The sequence below is a fragment of the Camelus dromedarius genome, chromosome 30, assembly GCF_036321535.1.
Source record: "Camelus dromedarius isolate mCamDro1 chromosome 30, mCamDro1.pat, whole genome shotgun sequence".
NCBI lineage: Eukaryota > Metazoa > Chordata > Mammalia > Artiodactyla > Camelidae > Camelus > Camelus dromedarius.
In genome coordinates this window covers 17998378-18021550 of record NC_087465.1, presented here as the reverse complement: position 1 = coordinate 18021550, position 23173 = coordinate 17998378, and the positions used below count along the sequence as shown (strand labels likewise).

The 23173-nt window shown below is 40.4% G+C and overlaps 1 protein-coding gene across 1 annotated transcript in view; it reads right to left on the bottom strand.

Annotated features, from left to right (window-relative positions):
• Positions 1-5188: 5188 nt before the first annotated feature.
• STMN2 (stathmin 2) overlaps positions 5189-23173 on the bottom strand; it is a 41766-nt gene continuing 23781 nt past the window's right edge. The window contains exons 4-5 of the mRNA XM_010979401.3: positions 12415-12606; positions 5189-6542 (exon numbers count right to left, since the gene is read on the bottom strand). Coding sequence (XP_010977703.1) covers positions 6483-6542; positions 12415-12606 — 252 coding nt within the window. The 3' untranslated portion in view covers positions 5189-6482. The remainder of the gene's footprint in view (positions 6543-12414; positions 12607-23173) is intronic.

Below are 23173 nucleotides of genomic sequence, written 5' to 3'. Positions count from 1 at the left end.
AAAACCCCTTGAAACTTGGATATCACGCCTAGAAATGGACCCCTATGAAAAGTTCAGGAGCTCTGTTCCGGGTGTGTGGCCATGGAAATTATCTTTTGGTTTATTCGTAGGGTAGGATTTTCCCGTAAACTCATAGATAGAGCAAAACCCACTTTGCAGTAATTTTCCTTACATGTTTTTCTCTTTGTGGAGACTAGTTGAAATTCTAGAGGTGTTTTTTTTTTTTAAATAAATAAATTACTTGAGAGTGAATTTCACTGCACTGCAAGACCTTTCTAGTTTTTATTGCAGCTTCTGGAGGACCTGAAAATTTAAGAACTTAGCACAATTGGTCAGTAGTTGGTGGGAAAAATGGAATAGAATTGTTTTTAGTGGGGGAAATAATAGCATGTCTTTATGCTGATGCTGTGGAAAGAAAAAATGATGAAATGGGAGAGAATTCCTGGAGCAATCTATCTGAGTGTGTGAGAGGAGGTGGGATCCAGTGCACGAATGGAAGACTGGCTTTGGAACGCTCATCTGTAGTAACAGACAGGAAGGCAGAACATAAGGGTGGGAGGTGGATGGATAGGTTGGTGGGAGTCTTGGAAATTATCTTCTAATTACTTTATTTGCTCAGTGAAGGAGGCTCATAAGCTGAGTGTGAGGATAGAGGGGGAGGTGTTAGAAGTTTGAGGAGGTTTTAAGCGAGCATAAGAATAAAACTAGAGAACTGAAGTATGATTTCTGGGAAAAATTAAGGGCTGCCTTGGAGCTCATGTTCATGAATTTAAAGAAAGACCAGTGAGAACAGCTGTGAGATTTTTTACAGCTGTATTCATCTGCATGGGTACAGACATGGACTAGATGGAGAGTAGGGTAATGGGTTTGGCCAACTGAGAATGAGGCACTAAGGGAGGGAGTTGCAGAGATGTATAAGGGAGAAACTGCAATAATTTCCCCTGGAAAATAAGCTGGTAAGGAGGGGAGGAATGACTGAGGTGGGCGAGGAATCTGTAAAGTTCTATCAACAAACTGGGGTCTCCATGTGATTGAAGACTAGGAGTCAAGGTACCAAAGGGATTCGGCTGGAAAGACGGAGACAGTGATCAAAGAGTGGGATGATGGAATGGAAATAGTGGAAAGATTATTATTACTGATAACGATAAGGTCTAGGGAACAACCAGGAGACTGAGTGACTGAGGAGAAGCAGAGAAGCAAGATCACCAGAGAAAGGGACGTCAAGGAACTCAGAGCAGAATGTGGAAGCTTCATCCATGCGGATATTATTATTATTAATACAGAAACAGAGTTGAAGAGAGTGACAGTGATCCAAGAACTAAACATCAGACAAATATGAGAATGTGACCTGGGGGTTGCCGGTGAACCCCAACAATGAAGACAAGAGGCTGGATAGTCTGGTGACATAAGGTTCTAGAGTAGGCATTTGACTACAAATAACAGATGCTGGAGAGGCTGTGGAGAAAAGGGGGCCCTCCTACACTGTTGGTGGGAATGTAAACTGGTGCAGCCACTATGGAGAACAGTATGGGGGTTCCTTAAAAAACTGAAAATAGAGTTGCCATATAATCCAGCAATCCCACTCCTGGGCATTGATCTGGAGAAGACTCTAATTTGAAAAAATACATGCACTCCAATGTTCAGAGCAGCATTAATTACAATGGCCAAGACATGGAAGCAACCTAAATGCCCATTGACAGATGACTGGATAAAGAATCTGTGGCATATGTATGTATATATACTACTCAGCCATAGAAAAGAATGAAATGATGCCATTTGCAGCAACATGGATGGACCTAGAGGTTATCAGACTAAGTGAAGTAAGTCAGACGGAGAAAGACAAGTATCATACAATATCCTTTATATGTGGAATCTGAAAAAAATGAATCTAAAAGACAAATGAACTTACTTACAAAACAGAAGTAGACTCACAGACATAGAAAGCAAACCAAAGGTTACTAAAGGGGAGAGGGGTGGAGGGATAAATTAGGAATTTGGGATTAAGAGATAAACACTACTAGATATAAAATAGATAAACAACAAGGCCCTACTGTAAAGCACAAGGAACTATATTCAATATCTTACAGTAACCTATAATAGAAAATAATCTGAAAAAGAATATATGTATGTGTAACTGAATCACTTTGCTGTACACTTGAAACATTGTAAATCAACTATACTCCAATAAAAAAAAAGTGGGTGTTTTAGGGAGCAGTTAGAATGACCTAAAAGTGACAAACAATACATTCAATGAGAAGCTAACAGGGGAAGCGGAATCCTCAGAGGAGAGAGGGGAAGCCATTGTTTCCACTGGGAATTTCCATTGGGAAAGACATTGTTTACATGGGAAATTTAAGGTTGAAAGGAGACAATGTGGGTACAGTATTCAGCGTATAAATGCCAGGGATTTATTTGTTACCAAACCCTAAGAACCGTGCGGGTGCTGTCCTTTCCCATTTCGGAAAAGAGTCTAGTCCGGTTAGACTCCATTTCCTCAGGAACAAATGGGAACCTCAGGCTTCAGTGACCTGGACTGGCTGCCGACTTAAGGGATAAGACTCACGAGCAGAGTCAGCGGCCCAGGTGATGTGATCTGTTGGGACCAGTATTGGCTTGATGGTGCGTTGCTGAAAGTGTTGCCATGAAATTCCTCATCAAGGGCTGCCTCCAAGTAATTTTATTCTGTTTTTCTCTATGGTTAGATGTTAGAAAGTTTTCCGTTTTTTGCAGAAGTTTATTTTTCTGATCATCTCCAATGGCCCTTTGCAGACATCAAGCTTAATTTCAAGCTCAAATAATTTAAAACCAAGAAGACATTATCAGACTATAGAGGAAGGAAAGAAGATGGGAACTAATATTAATTAAGTGCCTACATGTGCCAAGCACTGTGCTAAGAATTTTTCTCATTTGAATTCACCAGTTCATTTTGTTCATTTGTGTGTATGTGTGTGTGTGTGTGTGTACTGAATCCGTGCTAAATACTTGGGATTCAGCAATACATTAGACAAAGACACTGTGTCTTGGAGAAGCTTATGGTTAAATGAGAGAAACGGCTAAGCAAACAAAACATAATACGGTGTGACATATGTTAATAGTGAATAATTATTGCATATTTCCTACACTCCAGGTGCTGTGCAAAATCCTTTACATTAGCTCATCTAACCTCATCAGTAGTCTCCTCAGACATTATATTAATCACCTTACAATGCTGTGTTAACAAACCATGTTAAATCTTGGTGGCTCATGACCATAAATATTCACTTTTCTTGCATACTTTTTTCTGTTTCAGACTGTGGGTCCGCTGGGCTTGGCTCCAGGCTTATGACTGGGTTCAGGTCTGCTCATGTCCACATTCTCCTCCTAACAGCAGCTCCTCCAGGACAGATTCCCAGGACAGATCATAGAAATGGAAATCTTCGCTAAGTTAAAGCCTTTACTCATGGCAAATCCATTATTATTCTATTGGCCAAGGGTCAAACCCAACATTGGTGGGGTGGGGAAATATATCCTGCTTCCTCCAGTGAGCCTTTCATGTTGTGTTAGAGATGCAGGATCATTGGTTCCCTGAACTAACCAGTCTCTTAGCCCTAACCCAGCCCCGAAGTGCTTTTTTTCTATTGTTTCATTGTCCTGCAAGTGGAGTTGTTCATCTTTTTCTTCTTGAATTCTTTTGTGTCCCACTTGTTTTGAGTAAGATTGAATGCGTTTCATTTCATGCTCCACCCTCAATGGAAAGGTGCCCTGACTGACACAGTTACCCTCGGTGTGGCCGCCACCAGGAAGCTCCACACCTGGGTCCATTTCACTGCAGTGGGGCTGCTCGAGTGAGCTTGCAGACAGACAGCATCAGTGCATCATCAGTGTTACCTGGGAGCGTGGTAGGAGGCACATCCCCAAGCTTCTACACAGACCTCAGGAATCAGAAACTCTGAGGCTGGGGCTCAGCGTCCTGTTTTTCACAAGCCCCCCAGATGACCCTGAAGCATGCCAAAATGTGAGGACCACTGGTCTAGGGATGTCCACAGACATAACCCATTCTCACCGGTGTGGTGAGATTTGGGGCTGATCTACTGATCACAAGTAAGGAGAGTAATGATGACAAGTGGGTGTTGTGACCTGGAGCAAAACCGCTTACCCCTCTCTGGGCCGTAGTTTCATCACCTTTGAGATGAGGCAGTTGGACTGATCAGCAGTTCCAGTTTAGGGACCCACAAAAGAGTATGAGAAGTGTGTTGACTTATTTCTGATATTTCAGAAAGCTTCAGAGAAATTTTGTGTTTCTCCTCCATATGCTGCAAGGACTGACCAGTTCTGGGCTGAGAGAAGTTACGAGCCTGTGAGCTGCTGGTGGTGATTCATCTTCATATTTCCAGGGCTTAATCACAGGATCTGGCTCAGTAGAAGCCCAGCAAGTAATGTTTTCTGAACTCAGTTATATAAAAATCAGAGTGAAAATGCAGCTAATCGGAAGCTCTGACTGGCTTCCCAAAGGAAGATCACAGAACTCATGTTTCTAAGGATGTGTGGCAATGGGTGCAATGCCAGGGTCCCACAAATAAAGGATGCTGAAGATCGGGGCCAGGTGGCCCCCACCCCACACTTGGCTTGTTAGCACTCCCATGGACGATGGCCCAGTTTACTTATTCATAAATCTGTGCGGTTTCAATTATTTATGATTTTCTGCTAAAACTGGCTGTGGTTCCTTCGGTCCTGCAGGGTCCATCTGGGTCATTGACAGGACCCTGCTGTGCCCATGTGTGCAGTAGCTTCATTGGCAGCGCAAAATTCAGCAGTATGGCAGGGAAATCACATTTTAGCAGGCTGGGGAACATGTCCTCTGGCCACATGGGAGCTATGAGGTGATGCCAGGAACCATCCAAGCGCTTGGAAGGGGGCTGTCTTCTGCAGAATGACTGGTCCCAATCCGTGGTATCTCCTTCCACCTTGAATGTTTTTAAGGGGAACAGATTGAAAACCTCTCCCGCTGTGTGGGCCTGTCAGAGGGAGTGAGAAAAGCCATGGTTCCCGCTGATCCAGAAGGGAAGTGAATCAGCAGGAAACCCTGGTTTCCTTCAAACTCGAATTATTGTCTCTTTGCTTAGGAGACTGTCTTATCCCATGGCCACCCTTTTAAAACCTGAACTGTAGCGTCAGACGCATGGAAGGGCGAGAGAACAGACCAAACCTGTATTAGTTCACAGAACTCCAATTCTTTATTAATCACAGCTTGCTCACAATGACATACAGGAAAATAGCACTAATGAAGAGTAAATATGCAGGCAGCAACCTTCAGGAGTTGGGAGTTGGGGGAGAAACGACTTCAAAACTGCGATAGGTACTGATGGTGGGTGTCTGGTGATTCTCGTAGTTGGCACAAATGCCCTGCCTAGCCCCTTTAGTGGCATCAGCCCTCAACAGATGGCGTGATTTTTTTTTTTAAAATAATAGGCAAGATCGCCTCACACTGGGGAAGAAAGACCAGCTTACGTGAAAGTCCGCAGTGTTTTTGACTTTGTGCGTGTGTTTTAATGCAACAACCAGCTCACAGTTTCCAAGTGGAAAAATATTCAGTAGCATTATGTACTTGTTCTATAGGTAAGAGCTTAAAAATGAACATCAGCAATCATGGCATCCACAAATAAGCCACCTGACACAGTAATTCATTCCATCAAAAGAACTGAAACTAGAGAATTAAGCCCACTTCATGAAGAGCGATTTCGCGGCTGCTTGAACCACTGGGGTTTGGATCTGTGTTCCGCACTTGAAAAGGTTCAGCTTTTTGCTTCTACCCAGATTGATCTCAGATCTGTCTTTTCGTCCATCCCTTTCTACAGCCAAAGCACATTTGTAGCACATAACCCAGTAGAAGCGGAAGTAAATGCTAGGAGTAGTGGTTTTTCTTAGCCTGGTTTTGTAGTTTCTAGGCAGTAGATTATGAGCAAACAAATGTGGTGGATCGTGTGGAGTTGTAATACCTGTGATCTAGGTGTGGTCTCAGTCAAGTTCAGAGATTACAAAGCTGTCTAGGTCATTAGGCAATGGTGGGTTTCTAGCACCAAAGACTGTCTACTGACCTCATTTTTCCGTTGGAATGAAAAGGGCAGGGAATGGAGTTAGACATGAGGGCTTTAAAAAGAACAGACCTAGCAAATTCATTTGAGTGGAAAGACACGACATCAAAAGCCTGTTACAGGACATGTAAGATTATGAAATAACTTGCATAATGCAATACTCGTATTTTTTAACAAAAATGTAAGTATTTACAAAATAAGATCCAAGGTATTTTTTTAAACATCAAGCAAAACATTCTGCCAAGAGACCGCATTGATTTTTTTTTTATTTTTGATTCTGTTTTTTTTTTTTTTTTATAATGAGTTCTTTTTAAACCATGTCATACATTTCCCATACTGATACCGCATGATCCATTATAATATAGGCAGGGGGATTTACTAATGGTGGGGCGGGCCATACCCTCCGTGGCTTCAGCCGGACAGTTCAACCTGGAGTTCCTTGTTCCTGCGCACCTCCGCGGCATGCCTCTCCTGAAAAACATGGAAGTGAGAAGAAACATCACCAGCCTCGTCTGGTCCATGGAAAACCATGAGGGCTCATCCACTCCTTTGCATCCTATGTGCTCAGCTGGAGGTAACCCAGTTTGGTGTCTACCTTTAAGAGGTAGTCTCATTTCAAAAGAAAGGAAAACATTTAGGGTCACATTACAGAAGATAATAGAAGATGAATAGTGTCTAAAAAAATGTTATCACTGCATTTGATTAAAACGATGACCTAAAGGTCCTATGATTAGTTTTTGACTCTTAGGTCTACTGTATAAATCCAGAGAATAGCAATAAAATATTGTATTGTTTTCTCTATCATTTTTAATGGTGTTTGTCTATTTCCCTCACATTTTAAAGGTTTGATAATTGCCAGTGGACACTCTGGGGGGGGGATTAGATGCAGAAAGAGGACTTTTTATGCACTTCCTAAGTTCTTAATCCATTAGTCGACGCCTTTGATGAGTCCGAATGATCTTTCTAGGCTTACTCTCCACCCTTCTCCAGCTACATGATGCTTCAGTTCAACAGAATTGCCTTTTCATGCAGTTTCAATGCTTAAGTTCCCTAGTCTTCCATCTCCACCTGTCAGGAGAGTAAATTTACTCTTTAATCCCTCTAGCAGTTGTCTTTCTCCATTAGGATTTTTTTTTTTGAAACTGAAAACTCAAAGTGATCTCACTTTCCAATTGAAAACCTGTATAAATCTTCCCTTTTATGTGGCAGCCGTAAAAGGTCAAAAAATAAAATTCTAGCTTATACTCTGGGCGTTTCTGTTCTTGTCTCATCTGCTCTGCCAGGCAGGTGCTTACACAGAAGCTCACTGAGGGCCAGGGCTGTATTTTCTCACTTCTGTTCCAGGTGCAGGGCCCATGATCGGATGCTTATTGACACAAGGAACTGAGACACTGCACTTGGTTTGGGAACTAAACTTTCTCAGGAGGGGAGCTGCTGGAGGAAAGGTGAAATGGTATTTTGAGTTCATGGTTTTGCATCGAGTGATTACAAGCACACAGTCTTGCCTATCATAGGTGCAAAGTCAGAATTTGTTAAACTGAAGTTGAAAAATGCCAGTTACTCTTAGTATTATTTATTTTTCTCTTTAGAATTTTTTATTGCTATTTCCCCCCTCTGTAGCTCCAGAAATTTCTTGTGGCTCTCTATATAGATTCCTTTAGTTCAGGGGCAATGACCTTGACCAGCTATAAAGGAAATCTTATCATTAAACCTATAAGCAGAAATGAGTCTTTGCTTATAGTTTCTTTATAATATTAAGCATTTATTAGGCACTTAATATATACCAGTTCTACACAAGCACAGACTTTACCTGTATTAACTCCCTCGATCCTCATAACAGTCCTGTGGTTTGGAGGCTCTATGATGGTTCCCATTTTACAGATGCAGAAACTGAGGCACAGAAAGGCTAAGTTGCTTGCCCAAGAGCACATGACTAACAAGCAGCAGAGCTGAAATCAACCCTGGGAACCTGGCTCTACAGCACCCCCTCTTAACCACTGCTGTGCAACCCCAATGAGAGCGTGAGGAGAAAATTTAATAGTTGTGTGGAAAAATGTGTCTTTTCAAATGCAGATTCTGGGAGAAAAAGGCACATCCAAGGCATTCCTTCAACGATACAGAATTAGAGTAAGCAGGAGTTTGACTCCCAAGAAAGAATTTAAAAGCAATTTTATTTAATTGCTTTAAATGAGCTTTTTGTCTATATAAAAAGCCATGAAAAGAAAGGGAAAAACGTGTATAGAGAAATCATGTCCTGGTTGGTAATGTCCCTGGGGAACCAGCATGGACAGCTCTCTTCCTTTCTTTTTGTTATGCTATTATGAGAAAAAAGATGCCGCAAAATGTTTTCCTCATGCAGAAAGAAACTAATCAGTAAGAGCTGAGATCCGACAAAAATTGAGAAAAAGTCCAGACCATCACTCTGCTAGGAAAAAGCCAGCCTCAAATCTAAAGATTCATATGAACTCAAATTTATAATGTAACAGGAAACATTATAATAAGTAGGCTACCTTGGAGCACACTATTTCGTCAACTCAAAATTAGTTGTAAAGAAATGGATTTTTGCTGTTGGAAAGAACAATTATAACCTTTGAGCTTCAGATAACATGAAAAAAAGGAAAAATAGTGTTGATTTTCAAGTATTTCAGTAAATCTATTATTTGAAAATTTTACATTCAATTCGTCAAATACATATTCATGAAATTGTAATGTAACCTTATATAAAAATGTGGGAGAATCAGAGGCAGATATGGAGGAGACATGTAATTTTCAGAAGAGTCTGTTTTTCTTACTAGTAAACTGTTGGCAATTACTAGTCACTGAAGCAGCTATGATTCAGAGTCAAGTCTATCATTGATAATATTCATTTCGTTTTTGAGCTTCTAATATTTGCCAGCCACTGTCAGACACACTGGGCTGGACAGACTGAAGCAGATCTAAATTTAGGATGCTCCCTGCAGTTTAGCCCCGGCCTCCCATCAATATTGTGTAATAAATAGTGTTTTAGCATTATATGCAACTGTTCCTTTGATATGCAAAAATGTATGAGAGGTGGTTTTAGAAAACATTCTGATTCTCTGAGAAAATATGATTAGAGATATTTCTGTACTGGAAGCCAAGACATCTGATATCTTTTCTTTTTTTCTTTTTTTCCCCTTACCTTTTAATATTCCCTTCACTTCACTAGATAGCAAATGTAAAAAAGCAGCTTGAACTAGATAAATTAGGGTATCAATGCATGAAATTCTGGTATGTAAGTCTATTTAAATGCAAATCGACATCATCAGAATCCTTCTTTTCACTAATAACTATGCAATTCCAATACCAAAGAGGGGTCAGGAGTGGCTGGGCGTGCAGGAAAGTGCATTTTCATACATGAAGATGACACTGGTCATGGAGGAGTATAAACTTCCATGCTGCTGCCAAGCCTGCTTACTCTGCAGTGTGTTGTGAATGACAAAGTTACAGCTTGAGCCTAGCATGCAAGTTTGGAGTCAAAGAGACACGGGTTCGAACATAGGTTCAAACTGAGACTCCATGATCTACTACTTAGCTTTGTGATCCTGGCCAAATGGCTTAACCTCCCTAAGGACCAGGTTCCTTAGATGTGAAATGAGGATGATAACAATATTTCCTTTCAGCATTGTTGTTTGGGTTAAATGTGCCTGGCCTACAGTGAGAAATCAGTAAAGGCTAGTTATAATCATCTTTTTCCTCTCATGATTCATTTTCCAGACATATCCCATAGGAAATAGTTACACAAATGGCATTTGTGAATCATAAGGACAGAAAAACATAGTCAGATGAGAAGAATGAAAGGTTGCAAGTGGATGGAAATTGATAATGGTTGAAAATCTTTATCTGTAGAGTTATTTATCATCAAAATCATCTCTTAGGGCAAGAATCAGAGTCTGACTCTCTTAAGAAAAAAAATTTTAAAAAAATCATTTTAAGCTACATCATATTATGTGATACTACTTTAACTAAAATAATAACTATAATGTTTTCACTTGATCTTTTCTCTATTGTTAGAGGTGAAAATATCAATTACATTGAAACAGGGTCTAATTTCTGGACTTTGTGGTTGGGTAAGGTAAAGGAGTTGTCAAGGAAGTCTGGTTTTTTGACTTCTCTCATCCCTGAACACCACCTGAAGCTCCTTTTTAAGTCCTGGGTATGACTATTTACAGCACTCAATTTGAGTGACAGAAACAGATGAGCCTAATGTAGGTCTCTGTGGCACAGGCATCCTTCTGCCCACACCCCCCTCATTTGATTCTTTTCTATATAATAAGCTGGAGTGTTGAGATGAAGTGCTATGGAAACAGAAATGGAAACTTGAAAAAGAGTGTAACATTACTGTTTGAAGGAAGAAAGAAGACTTTTACAGAACCAAGATAAAAAATACTTAAATATAATTATGACAGCATAACACAACCTATTTAAGAAGCCTTTGGCTCAGTGGTTCTCAACTCTGGCTAAGCTTTAAAAATAATGCCCATCTCTGGGTTCTGCCCAGACAATGACATCATTTTAAAGAAGCTCTTCAGTAGATTCTAAAGGGCAACCGGGATTGCTTTTGCTTTAGGCTTACAGTTTCAGCTAAAGGTTTTGTGCTAACATGGCTGGGATTCCCAGAGGTCTGTGGGAATTCAGCAGCAAATGATGCCGAGAATACCATCATAGCCTCCATCAAAGGACACCTTCCTCTCAGTCCAAATTGTGACCCATCACCATCTAAGGACATTTCCCCATGCTCTGCTCAAATGCTCAATTCTTTCATTTGAGGAGGAGAGGGACTGAGGGCGGGACAGTAGGCAGGTTGCTGCCAAAGCTCACGTGGAATTGTGTCACATCTCTTGGCTAATTGACAGGGCCAACGAGGGTGTCAAAACGGTTGGCCTCATGATTAACGAACAGGTATCATTTCAGTAGTAGTCATCTTGATGTGGCAGATTCCAGGAGAGCTTCTGTTGTGTTGTGTATGTGGCCCGAAAAATTATGTGGGCTGCATTATTCAGCACAGGATGAGATGCTGTCAGCTGAGATTTACATCAGAACAGGCCACAAATCTGGCTAGATACTGGAATACTGGAATAATCTAGAGAGTTTAAAAAATATATGGATGCCTTGATCCCCTCCCACCCCCATCCCCACCCCAGAGATTCTGCAGCCTGATGTCAGGAATATTAAGCATTCCACAGGTTGATTATCTCCAGGACCAACTGTATGAGTGCACGCGTGCTTGTCTGTGTGTGTGTCTGTATGACGAGGGGGAGGAGGTCGATCCCAGGTAAGAGTGGAAAGAGAGAAAAAAGGAGCTGCCCAGGGCTGGGGGGATGGGTGGCGGTAGATACACACACAAAACTTAATTGCCCATTAAAGTCCAACACTTCTGTAAATACTAGCTAAATATGCAACTTTTATGAACTATTTTACAACTGAAATCAAGAAGGATATGCCGTGCCTATGGGTAATTTCAAATACAGTAATTCTCCTGAATTGCCCTGGATTGATGTAAATCTTGCACTGGATATTAAACGTGTAATTGAGAATCCTGGCTTAAGATCAGCATGTCCCATTCCTAGAAACACCACTTGACTTTTTTTTAGAGCCTTGGGTGAGTGGTGAAGGTTGAGTCACAATCATCCTGAATTAAAGATACAGTGGTTCTGACAGGACAATTTCCAGAGGGTCTCCAGCACTGCTCATCCTGACTGATGGGAGTGGGTGTATGTTCAGGTTGGTGAGAAGAAAGGCACCAGGATATCAAATCTTGAGGAAATGAACACCCCCTGCTAGTTTTCCACGTAGATTTTCCTACATGGAATGAATGGGCTTCCCACCGTTCATAAATATTCTGTCTTTTTCTGACAAATATATTTTTCCGAATGTGTGGAAATATGTCCAAATATATTTTGACCAAAATATTTATGTAGGTAATAATACATATGAATTAAACATTAGACCAAGTATTCAATCTATTATTTTACCATAGATTATTGTAATTCATTACTATTTGGATGAAATATTTAGTATTTCCAATTTAAAATTTTCCAGTAGATGGATTCTTAAGATTTATACTGAAGCCTTTTATACATTTGAAAAGCAGGACTCAGCCTCCCTCTGGAAAATGTGACAGAATTCCAGCTTTGAGTGGCACTCCCATTCTCAACCATGTTGCCCACCAAGGCAACACAGACCCCCGGGAGACCCTGCCCATGGGCTCGGCTGTCCTCTGCACCTGCAGCAGGTTATGTCTCTGGTGCCTGGGCATTTGAGAATCCATCTGGCTGTGTTGCACATGAATGCATGCACCTGCTCAGGACTCGGTTATGATTACCTTTTCCTGCAGACGTTCAATGATAGCAGCTAGATTAGCCTCACGGTTTTCCTTAATTTGTTCCATTTTCAGGATCAGCTTCTCCTCCGCCATTTTGCTGAAGTTGTTGTTCTCCTCCAGAGCCTTCTGGAGGACTTCTCGCTCGTGTTCCCTCTTCTCTGCCAACTGCTTCAGCACCTGGGCCTCCTGAGACTGGGGAAGAAAAACATACCCATCTCAGAATCACCCGAATGCAAGCCTGGAGGAGTAATGGTCCACGGATTGGAGAGCGAGTTCTTTTCAAATAAATGGTACTTCTAGCCCTGAGCACTGTGGTCAGTTCCCTCCTCATGCGCTGGCCTTGGAGCTTCCTATAGAATATGGTGAGTGAACTGGTTAGCTGGATTGTCAGCTGTGAGTATTTTGGATAGACTGTTTTAGAAGAAGAAATGTTTAACCCTCACGGAAGAGTTTTTGTTTTTGTTTTAATAGGTTGCTGCTAAGCATTTATACAACAGGGAATGCTGTAATTAACCACCGGACGGCAACAACCATAGAAGCCCGAGGAAAACAGGTGAGGACTGGGGCAAGTTCCCTTCCTTTCTCCGGCCTCATTGTTTTTTGATCAGCCCTAGGCTGGGCCCTGCAATGAGCCTTTTGACTTCCCCCAATCAAATCGTCAAATTCACTTTCTCATTTTATTCCATTCCCACCTCCACCCTTTTCTCACCCCATGCACCAAATTCTCTATGGAAACTTGTGAACAGTGCAAACTTCACATCCATGTGGCCACAGACAACAGAAAGTCCTTTTCTGGCCCCATCGTGAACATGCCAAGGCCACCTGGGTCATCTCTGAAACCCTGTAATTGCTCAGTGATTACAGCAGAAACATCAGAGTCCTGTGCACCCCACTCCTGCACTCCCCCCATGTTTTGTGCACTGTAATTCTCCTGCAGCACTGGGAGGCTGTCTGGCCCTGTACAATGTGTGTTAACAATCATAGGGCACTTGGTAAGTATACAAAGGCTGCTATCCACCTCCAGAGATTCTGTGGTTCTTCGGTGAGACCCCGAAATCTCTATTTTTGATAAGCATACCTAATAATTGTAATGTAGGCAGTTCATAGTCTACTTTTGGAAAAAATATAGCTGCATGGGCTTTGGTGTCAGGCCTGTGTTTAAGTCCTAACTGTGTTACTGACCCTGGAGGTGTTAACATCATTCCACATTCATTTTCTCCTTCACAGTTATGCAGCCAAGAGAAGTCTTACCCAATAGTGAACTATCCAGATTTAAGACTAAATTATTACACACCCATCTTTCCTGGGTAATTCCCTGGGATCAGCTGGTCTCTGACGTGAGCCTTCACGGGAGTAGTTGTAAATGTAAATATCTAAACAATGGTAGATTAAAAAAAATCCCATGGGCTAAGCATTGATTTTCATTAAAAGCATTAATAGGAAAACATTTTAGTTGATGGTGGTCGTTGTGGGGCCTGATTGGAGAGATCTTGATGTTTAAACAGTATGAAGTCGGACGGGAAGAAAATTCTCTTCAGATAAATTCCTACAGGACTGGTAAAATCAGGCAGCCTTAAGAGTCTCTGTTGACATGTTTATTCTGAAGTTTATCAGGAATATGTCTAGTGATTCACTGGAGATTAAGCAGGTCATTCTGGGAACCAGTCCCACTTCTTGTTTTAACCCCCTAACGTTTTCACTGACACCTTCAGTAGACCCCGTTCATTCCTGCTTTGTGGCAGCTTGCAAAAAAAGAATATGAAAAATGATAAAAAACAAACAAACAAACAACAACAAAACATTAACACAAAGTCAGTTCAAACTCAAGTGGAGCCTTTTGGGAAGAAACATGGAAAAATATTTTCTAGCTTGTTCAGCCTCCTGCCTCTAGGTGGGGCTATTGGTAAAGCATTCTACATTGATTCTGCATTTCTAACGCCACCACGACTACTGAACTGTGACAGGGAAGCAGAGACTGCCTAAAGGGGTGTGTATATGTGTGTGTGTTTGTGTGTGTGTGTAAAGTTTCTCTGAGAAAAGTCCTCATGGAATTATCTTTTTGGCAGATGGAAAAAGATAGTATCTATCTCATAGGATTGTTTGTCAGCCTCAAATGAAACAATGTTGGCCAGGTACTCAGCAGTGTCTCACATGGAGTAAGTTCATACTGAGCCAACAGCAGCCATTATTATTGAAAGTAAAACTCAAAACACTTGTGATGAGGAGATGATGGAAACTGGACCTCCTGGTACAACTAAACTCAAATATAGACTCTTGGTTATCTCATGAGTGCAGGATATATGTTCCCATTCCTTTGAGTATTGACAGACAGTGGGTTCAGGGGTCCTCATGGTTGATGACAGCCCTTCCCTAACTCCCTCTGGGCCAGCACACGTCCATGGAATGAGGCTGTATTGACAGGAGTTTTCGCAGGTAAGTGAGCACCACAAAGAAGAGGCAACGACTTCAGTCTTTCATTTCAGCAAATTCAATTCAATCTATGTAACTTCCAGCCCAGAAAACGTTCTAGAGGGAGAGAAGTCTGGGTTATCACCAAAAAGCAAAAAGGGTGCGATGTATCCAAGAATTAAGAGTTAAGATGAGGGCCCTCGGTTTCTCCTGTAATGTCTAGAAAACCGTGGGGCCAGCTTCAGAAAACCAAACCAAAGCAAAACGATTAAAATAAAGCAAAACTAAATTTCACTTTTCCAACTCCGCTGTAGCAGTGCTTTCTGATGGTGTTCCTCCGTACAACACCGTCCATCAGCCAAAGCTGCTGAAGGCAGCCGTATGTGACCTTTCTGCTCAGTGTGTTAGCAAGTCCTGCCCTCTCTTTCTCCTCCCATAGATCAGTGCAGCCCACGCTGCCCTGGGTAGGAGCTACCTGGACTTTTTTTTCTTTTTGTGGTCATTTCTCACATAGGGAGTTATCACCGAGAGTTATCAACTGCGTCATTTTAAATTTTCAGATGCTGAAATTAATTTTGGCACTTTGTTAAATTGTGTTGTAACTTAATGTTTATATTTGCATTCTTCATTTTCTTTCGTTAAAGAGCCAAAGACAGTCAGGAGACAGCAGGGACACAGGATCGAGCAGGGAAGGCCTTGGCATTAAAAGGGTATTACAGCAACATACTCCTTTTCAAATCTCTTGACTTGGTGGGACACGTTTGGTCTGTGTGGACAAACGCTCCCGCAGGGCCGGGATCGGTAACAGAGTGAGGCCTTCTGCATTGAGTGGATGTGGCGTCTGGCCCAGTTTGAAAGGCCTCAGTTAATGGCGTTAGTACTTTTGTAGCCGTTGGGGCTAAATGAGATTACCCAGCCTAGGTGTCAACTGCCTTTCTTTAGCACAATTAACGGGGTGACACAGAAACAGAAGGCAGAGTGTTTTCACATGAGGCCCCCGCTAAATGACAAAGACCTGCCAGATGGGGCCAGGCTGCCCTTCAGGGCCACTCACTTCCATGGAATCTTTCCTTCACACCGGAAGGGAATGTTACAGCCACCGTTGCCGCAGCCAGTGCGTTATGTAATAATAAAATATAATAATTAATATATATTTAATTATTACATAATATAATAATATTATATATGTTTCAAATATTCAAAGCTCAAGCCCATGGAAAAAAAATACAGGGTGAGAACTTAATTATGGAAAGAATTCCTCACCAAGAAAGTATGTCTGCCTCCCTATTTTGGGGGGACAGCATGGGTCATTGGGTTTATTTATTTACTTACTTTTTAAAAAAATTATTTTTGGTGGGATAATCAGGTTTGCTTAGTCCCTTATTTTTAGAGCAGGTTCTGGGGATTGAACCCAGGACCTCAGGCACGTGAAGCCCATGCTCTACCACTTTGAGCTATTCCCCTCACCCCTGCCTCCCTACTCTGGTTCTCCCTCACAAGGTCTCCACTCTTAAATTCTTCTGTGGAGCTAATAGCCATGAGGGCCTTTGCCAAAGTCCCTAAAGTCTCTGGAACGCCATTGCTGCAGAAAATCCTAATGCTTCTTCCTTCCGACACAGCCTAGCATCCGGATGCCACTGTCTCTAGCCTCTGTACCTTTATTCCTGGGGAGAAATTGATTCTCCCATGAATGAAGCTTCATCTCCCAGTCATAGCCTCACTGGTTCTGATTCTAATATTTCTGTGCATGAGCAAATAAGCATCTGGCCCAGAGAGCTGCCCTCAAACAGGAGGTGGAGTGAGTGTGAGGGTGCGGAGTGAAGATGTGTAATACACAAGAGTGGAAGCATTTTCCTTCAGACCAGCGGAGGTAAAGGTTTTGCTACATGGTCAAATAGGTATTTTTACTTTGTTCCTTGCTTGGGCAGATCAGCCAAAAAGAATCTCGATGGCACTGAGTGATAGGGAGGCTGGAGAGTTGGGGTTAGCCGAAGATTGTTAAAGATAAATTGTTGAAGGGGAAAGGATCTGACTCTGGAGGAACATTTCTGAATAGTGCATACTTCCTGTTGAAGGTCACTGAAATATTGAAATAGAAAATAAGGGCATGATAATGATCAGCTGGTGTAATGCAAATGTCAAGGCGAAGTATTTATAGAACCAAGACATCCAATGTGACATTCTGGGAGACGAAGGGACCGTCTCCATCTTGCTGCCGTGACAGCAGAGCCGTATTAGTGGTGAACACCTATGCGAGGCATAAACTTACACTGAACTCAGTTATCACTGCAGTAATTACGTGAGAGACGCGTGAAGGGAAAAATAATGAGATGGTGAGAAGAGTTATTGTACGTTGAGGAACACTTTAACTGGATCATTTTCCAAAGAGGTTCATTACCATTTCTTATATTACTGAGTATAAGAGTTTAATTACTGTATAAATAAAATGGAAGATAAATTCGAGTTAAGCGGTATATAAAGTTCACTTTACTCTATGTACACATTGGAGTTTTAAGACGGTATTTTAAACAGTGCTACTTTCTATTTCTACGTGTTCTGAAGTAAAGACATTTCTACCTCTTTATTTTCTTGTCCCTTTTATCATTTTGATATATTACTTGCCTTCCAGAACCGTTTATCAGATGCTAGATTTCCTGCTACAGAAGTGCTTTTATGGTGGTAGGTTAGATGGTGTGTCTCTAATTTTTGGATTTACTGTTAACAATGAAAAAAAAAAAACATTAGTAACCCAGCTAGAGTCACAAATAAAGGCTTGTTAAATGTATTTATATTAATTTATTATTAAATTAAATATAATTGTGTATAATTATTAATGTTATTATTAAAATTAATTTAATTAAAATTAAAATTTAATTGTGTGAAACAAAAGGGCTCAATATTCACTTTGTGCTGAAGAGTCAGAAGCATAATAAGACATTTTAAATGACTAAAATCCAGAGACTTTTAGAATGAGCTCTTCTTCAAGAGTCTGTAATGCATTCACTGTGGTTAACTCCTAGGAAAAGAATCACGGGGGTGATTCATGGAGAGGAGAACACCTGTGTTGAACTGTGGACGACGTGTTACGTTCTCTAAAGAGGAAAACGCTCCCTGAATGTTGAATTGTGAATAAGCTAGGACTTTAGTTCATAATCCATTGCTATACAAGCCACCCCCTCTTTCCCTGGATTCGGCTTTAATTACCATCTACAATGTGAGAGGCCAACAAACGGATAAAAGAAGTCTAGCAAGTTTGATGACTAATGATCCACTTTGAGGCCGTATTATTAAAAACAAGCAAAAGCGACACAACTTTCTTTCGGAGTTTGGAGTGCCAGTATCTCCAGTAGGCCAGTTATAGCTTACTGGAGCGGTCTGAGTAACATTCTTTTTAATTTAATCTATTTGAGGGTGAGATTTTATCAATGTCATCCAATTCCTTAAGTTTTCATCATTTTTTAATAATATTAATTTTTTTCAAGCCATGTTTAGTTGGGCTGAACACTATACATCTGTTAATCATCAAACTGTCTTACTTTGTAATTTTACAGGTAATACTTTATAATATTTAAAAATATTTATGAAATATATGGTAACATTTCAGTGTCTGTGTTAATGAGAAACTATAAAATCCCGTGTTTGCTAGACCGTTATTTCCGTGAAGTTGGGAACTGGATGTGTTTTTACACAATAATAGCTGACGTTTTCAGAGTGCTTGTGAGACGTCTGCATGTGGAGTGACTCTTTTATTTCTAGCAATAACTCCAGGGTGTAGGATCTACTGTTGGGCTCTTTTTACAGATGCATAGAATAAGACATGGAGAGATTAGTGACTGGCCCAAGGTCACACAACTATTAAACGGTGGAACCGGACTTTGATCACAGGCATTCTCTTTCCCACGTGTTCTTAACCACTACGCTTTTAAAGAAGCTCTTAAACACTGTGCTTGGCTGATGATAACCATGTAATTTATTGTCCAATCTGGGATGCTTATGAGATTGAGATAATAATGATTTCAAAACAGAAGGAAAAGCTGGAGTTGTCCTGGGCCAACTGGGATGTATGGTTAATTTAGTTCTGCTGCCTCTCACTAAATAAATGTTTGTTGAATGAATAAATGGATGGATAGATAGATGGATAGATGGATGACTAAAGTGTTCATGTCATTTCATCCGCGTGGGCAAGCTGCAGTATGGAAACTTTAATTTCAGATAATGAGATTCAAGCTGACCTCATGAGGGAATATGGTCTTATAGAGATGAATACGATTCTCAGAGATAATCAAAGAAGGAAGAAAAAATCGGAAAATGGCTTATTCCTTTTCTACTAAAAACCCCTTCTACTGACTAATCAATGGAGCATTAATTCTGGTTCAAAGGACCCTGAGGAAGGAGCGTTTAATGGACTGACCAGAAGGCCAGAGCTGCACTAGTTATCAACAGATGGAGTGAGGAACTGGGGAAACTGCCAAAACATTTAACACAAAGTGCACTCGAGCCCACGTGGACATGCCTCAGTGGCAGCCCTCCAGCTATAAGTCCAGAAAGCTCTAGCAACACAGCCTAGATCACTGTTGCCAGATGTGGTCCTAAACTCCCGGAAGCAGGCCTTTCAAAGGCACTGATGGGGGGGGAGGGGGAGGGGCTCATCGCCTTTTTGTTTTAAAAGCCCAATCAGAAATCATATTTCACCTCTATGTCATGTCTCTCTTTACATTTACTTTGAGTTAGAATTATGTCAATTTAGTGAGAAAATGCTTATTTTATGATAATCAAAAATATTAACTGGCAGTTTTGGATTGTTTTGATTATAACCAAGACAAAAGGAATTTATTAGTACTTATTTAGATGTAGTATGTTTGATAGGCAGAATCTTGAAAAACTTGTAACTTATAGGAAAGGGAATGAAACCATGGCAATAAGAATGTTGCTGGTCGCTGGGCTGGGTTGGACATCTGTGTGTTTTTGAAAGCCTTTAGTGACTCCTTATTTCTTAGATAAAATGGAGTTTGATTTGCCACCTAGTCTGGCATTCGAGGCCCTCCACAATCTCACCTCGCTACTCTGCAACTCCCTACCCAAACCCACTAGCTCAAACTACTGGTCTACCCACTGCTTTGAAACCACACTTTCTGTATTCTCACCTTTGAGTATCCTTAGTCCTGAACCATTCCCTACATCTAGAACACATTCGTGTCTTCTCTATTTGGTTAACACTATTTATTTTTCTAGTCACCCAGCTTTTTAAAGCAGATAGTTCTCTGAAAAGATGCTGTGATTCACAAGTAGTGAAATGACTTTCTTTTTCACTGGAAGTCAAAGTCAAGTCCTTAAACATGCTACCTCTGACCTCGATTCCTACCGGTCTCTCCTTGCTCCTTCTGCTTCAGTCATACTGTTCTCTGTGTTATTTCTCAAACAATCCTAGCATACTCCTACCTCAGGGCCTTTGCACTTGCTATTCTCTTTACTTCAAACTCTACCCCCAAGGGAAGAGCAGCATTGCTTACTCCTTACCTTCCTGCCTTTTTTGTTTGTTTGTTTGTTTCCCCTCACTATCTTTATGTCTTCTTTCAAATGTTCTCATATTCAAGAGGCCTTTTCTGACCACCCCATACGAATAGGACCTTTCATCCCAGCACTGACAACTCTTTGTCCTGCTTTATTTAGTATCATATGATGTGTTATCTATTTATTTATTAGCTATTTCTCCCCAACTGTAATATAGAGTTGATGAAATATCACTAGTGGCTAGAACAGTGCCTGTCAAATAGTAGGTGCTCAATAAGTATCTGTCAATTGAGTGCTTTTCCCCAGACTAAGAATTCTTTGGACTGTAGACTTTATTTAGTGCAATTTCAGAAGATGTCATTGGAAACTTACTGACTAGAATTTTGTTTTAGGATAGGAGGATGAAATAAAAAGTTAAACCAAGTTACATATTGCTCCTTTAACATTCGGCCCTGCAAGTCATCATTGATTTACTTATTTTAAAATATTTTTAGTTCTAACTATTGCCAGGTGCTATTAAACAAAAGACACACTCTTTACTTTCATGGAGTTCATACTCTAATGGGATATACAGGGGTAAATAAATGCGCAAATAAATATATCCTTGCCAATTGTGCTAATTACTACAGAGGAAAGATCAACCTGAGTACCATGAGAGAGAATAACAGATATAGGCTGGGCTTGGAGAAGCCCCCTCCCCACAGTGAGGGACTGACTGTAAACTGAGACCCTGGGGTGCCATAGGTAGCCAAGGAGGATGTGTGGGATTTAGATCCTATTATTTACAGTAGGTCTTAAACGTCACTTAGGTTGGTTCTGATGATTTAAAGATTGAAATCATAGCATGGAAGTTTCTTTCTAACTTTCTGAGTTTCTATATCAATTTAATTTCTTAGAAACTAAGTAAGAAAACAAAGTTGAATCTGAATAATTATCTGGTACTAATCTGAAAAAGTTTGACCGAATGATCCCCCATTGATGATTGGAAGTTTTCTGGTCTAATCATCCGTATCTTTGCTGTCCAACTCAGTAGCCACTAGACACATATGGCTATTTTCATGTTTCTGTTTATTATATTAAATAAGACTGCTGAAAAATTATAAATACGTATGTGGCTCACATTATATTTCTATTAGTGCTATTCTATAAAGTTGCATTGATTGCTTGTTTTCTTTCTATTTGTATGAAAATAACCATGTGGGATATTGACAGGTTGAAAAAAGAGAATTACAAATCGAATAATGTAGGAGCTAAATAATTATTCTAATTGTTATAGTAACAGTAAACATTTACAGATAAAAATTGTAGGTGTCTTCTGGTAAGGACACCTCAGTTTTCTTTGGGGACTCTATTCCTCCACACGACCCTCCCCAGGGATCTCACCTCAATGCCTCTGCAGGTTAGAGGTGGTCATGTGATCCATGCTAGCCAATCAAAGTAATGCATTCCCTTGGCCACAATGACTGGCCCAGGGTTGGGCATGAGACCCAGGATAGGTCACTGGGTCTCAATTTCAGGACTTTTGTGTTAAAACTCTGAGAGAAAAGAAGCTCTTTTTCTGCTGGAATTGCTAACTGGTGAGAAAAATAATTTTGGACTGACTGCTTGAAAATAAAATTCCCTGGTATTGAAACCAATTAGATGTGGAAAGAAATGAAAGATCTAAAAAGAAAGTTTTCTGACAATACCAATCTCCTGGATCAAGTTGCTTTTGAAGCTGTAACCACTCCAAGACTTTTCAGTTACATACCCTCTTTTTGCTTTAGCTAGTTGAGTTGGGTTTTGGTTATATGCATGTCCTTACTTAGATGGCTATTGAAATATACACACTTGCTGAAGGCTCTTTAAACAGAGTTAACAGTTTTTCCAATGAGTGCTAATTAAGTGAGCAGAACTCATTAGAAAAAAATCAATTAATGATTTCTTAAGTTGGCACTTTCTGTTAATTAGTTATATTTTCTTCTAATTAAAACCCTACCACCAGGACATAATCCATATAATAATTTTTGCCTTGAAAATTTTAATAAGAGCAGAAATGTGAAGAAATACTGATTTTAAAGGGTTCCAAAAAACATTTTTCCTGGGTGCCACAATGCTAGATGATTGCATTTGTTAATGTCTTTTAGCCACGTGGCAAATTTCTAGGTCAATTCAATTGTTTAACTGTGTAGTTGTTGATAATTTATTGTCAGGGTGCATGAATTTTTACCAAAGTCAGTAATTAGTTAACTCAGGGAATATAATGAGAAAGCCCAGTTAATTTTGATCATCTGTATGTTCTTCTTCTTTTAATAATTTCTTTTGAATTAAATACACCAGCAACATCCTGAACCATGGTGTTGAATTTTCACCTCTTAAGTTTCAGCTTCAGCTCAGTTACTGACTTTGTATTCTAATCAAGTCATAGCATCTCTATTTGTCAACCTATGACCTATTCCTATACCTGTGACCTGTAAGATGCCAGTGTTTTGGTGAGAACTTAAATTGCCTTGAGTGCAACATGCTCTTTACTATTGTAGTTAGTTATTTGTATCTGTTGGCAGCACAGTCTTAAAGGACTGTAACTCTGAGTAAGTTCAGTGAGGTTTACTATGAGAAGAGAGCTACAACTAACACCAACTGAAGCTGACACACATTTTTAAAGCAATTTCCTGTGTATGTATAGGAACTTCTATTAGTATCAGTATTAGAATTAGTAACTTAATTTCCTCCGTTTGAAAGTATCTATAACAACCGTAATTCATCAAATACAATAAATACATATGTAGAAATATTTATCAAATGCTTAAAGAACTTCACTTGAGTAAGAATTGAAATTGTGATCAGTATGTTACACAAT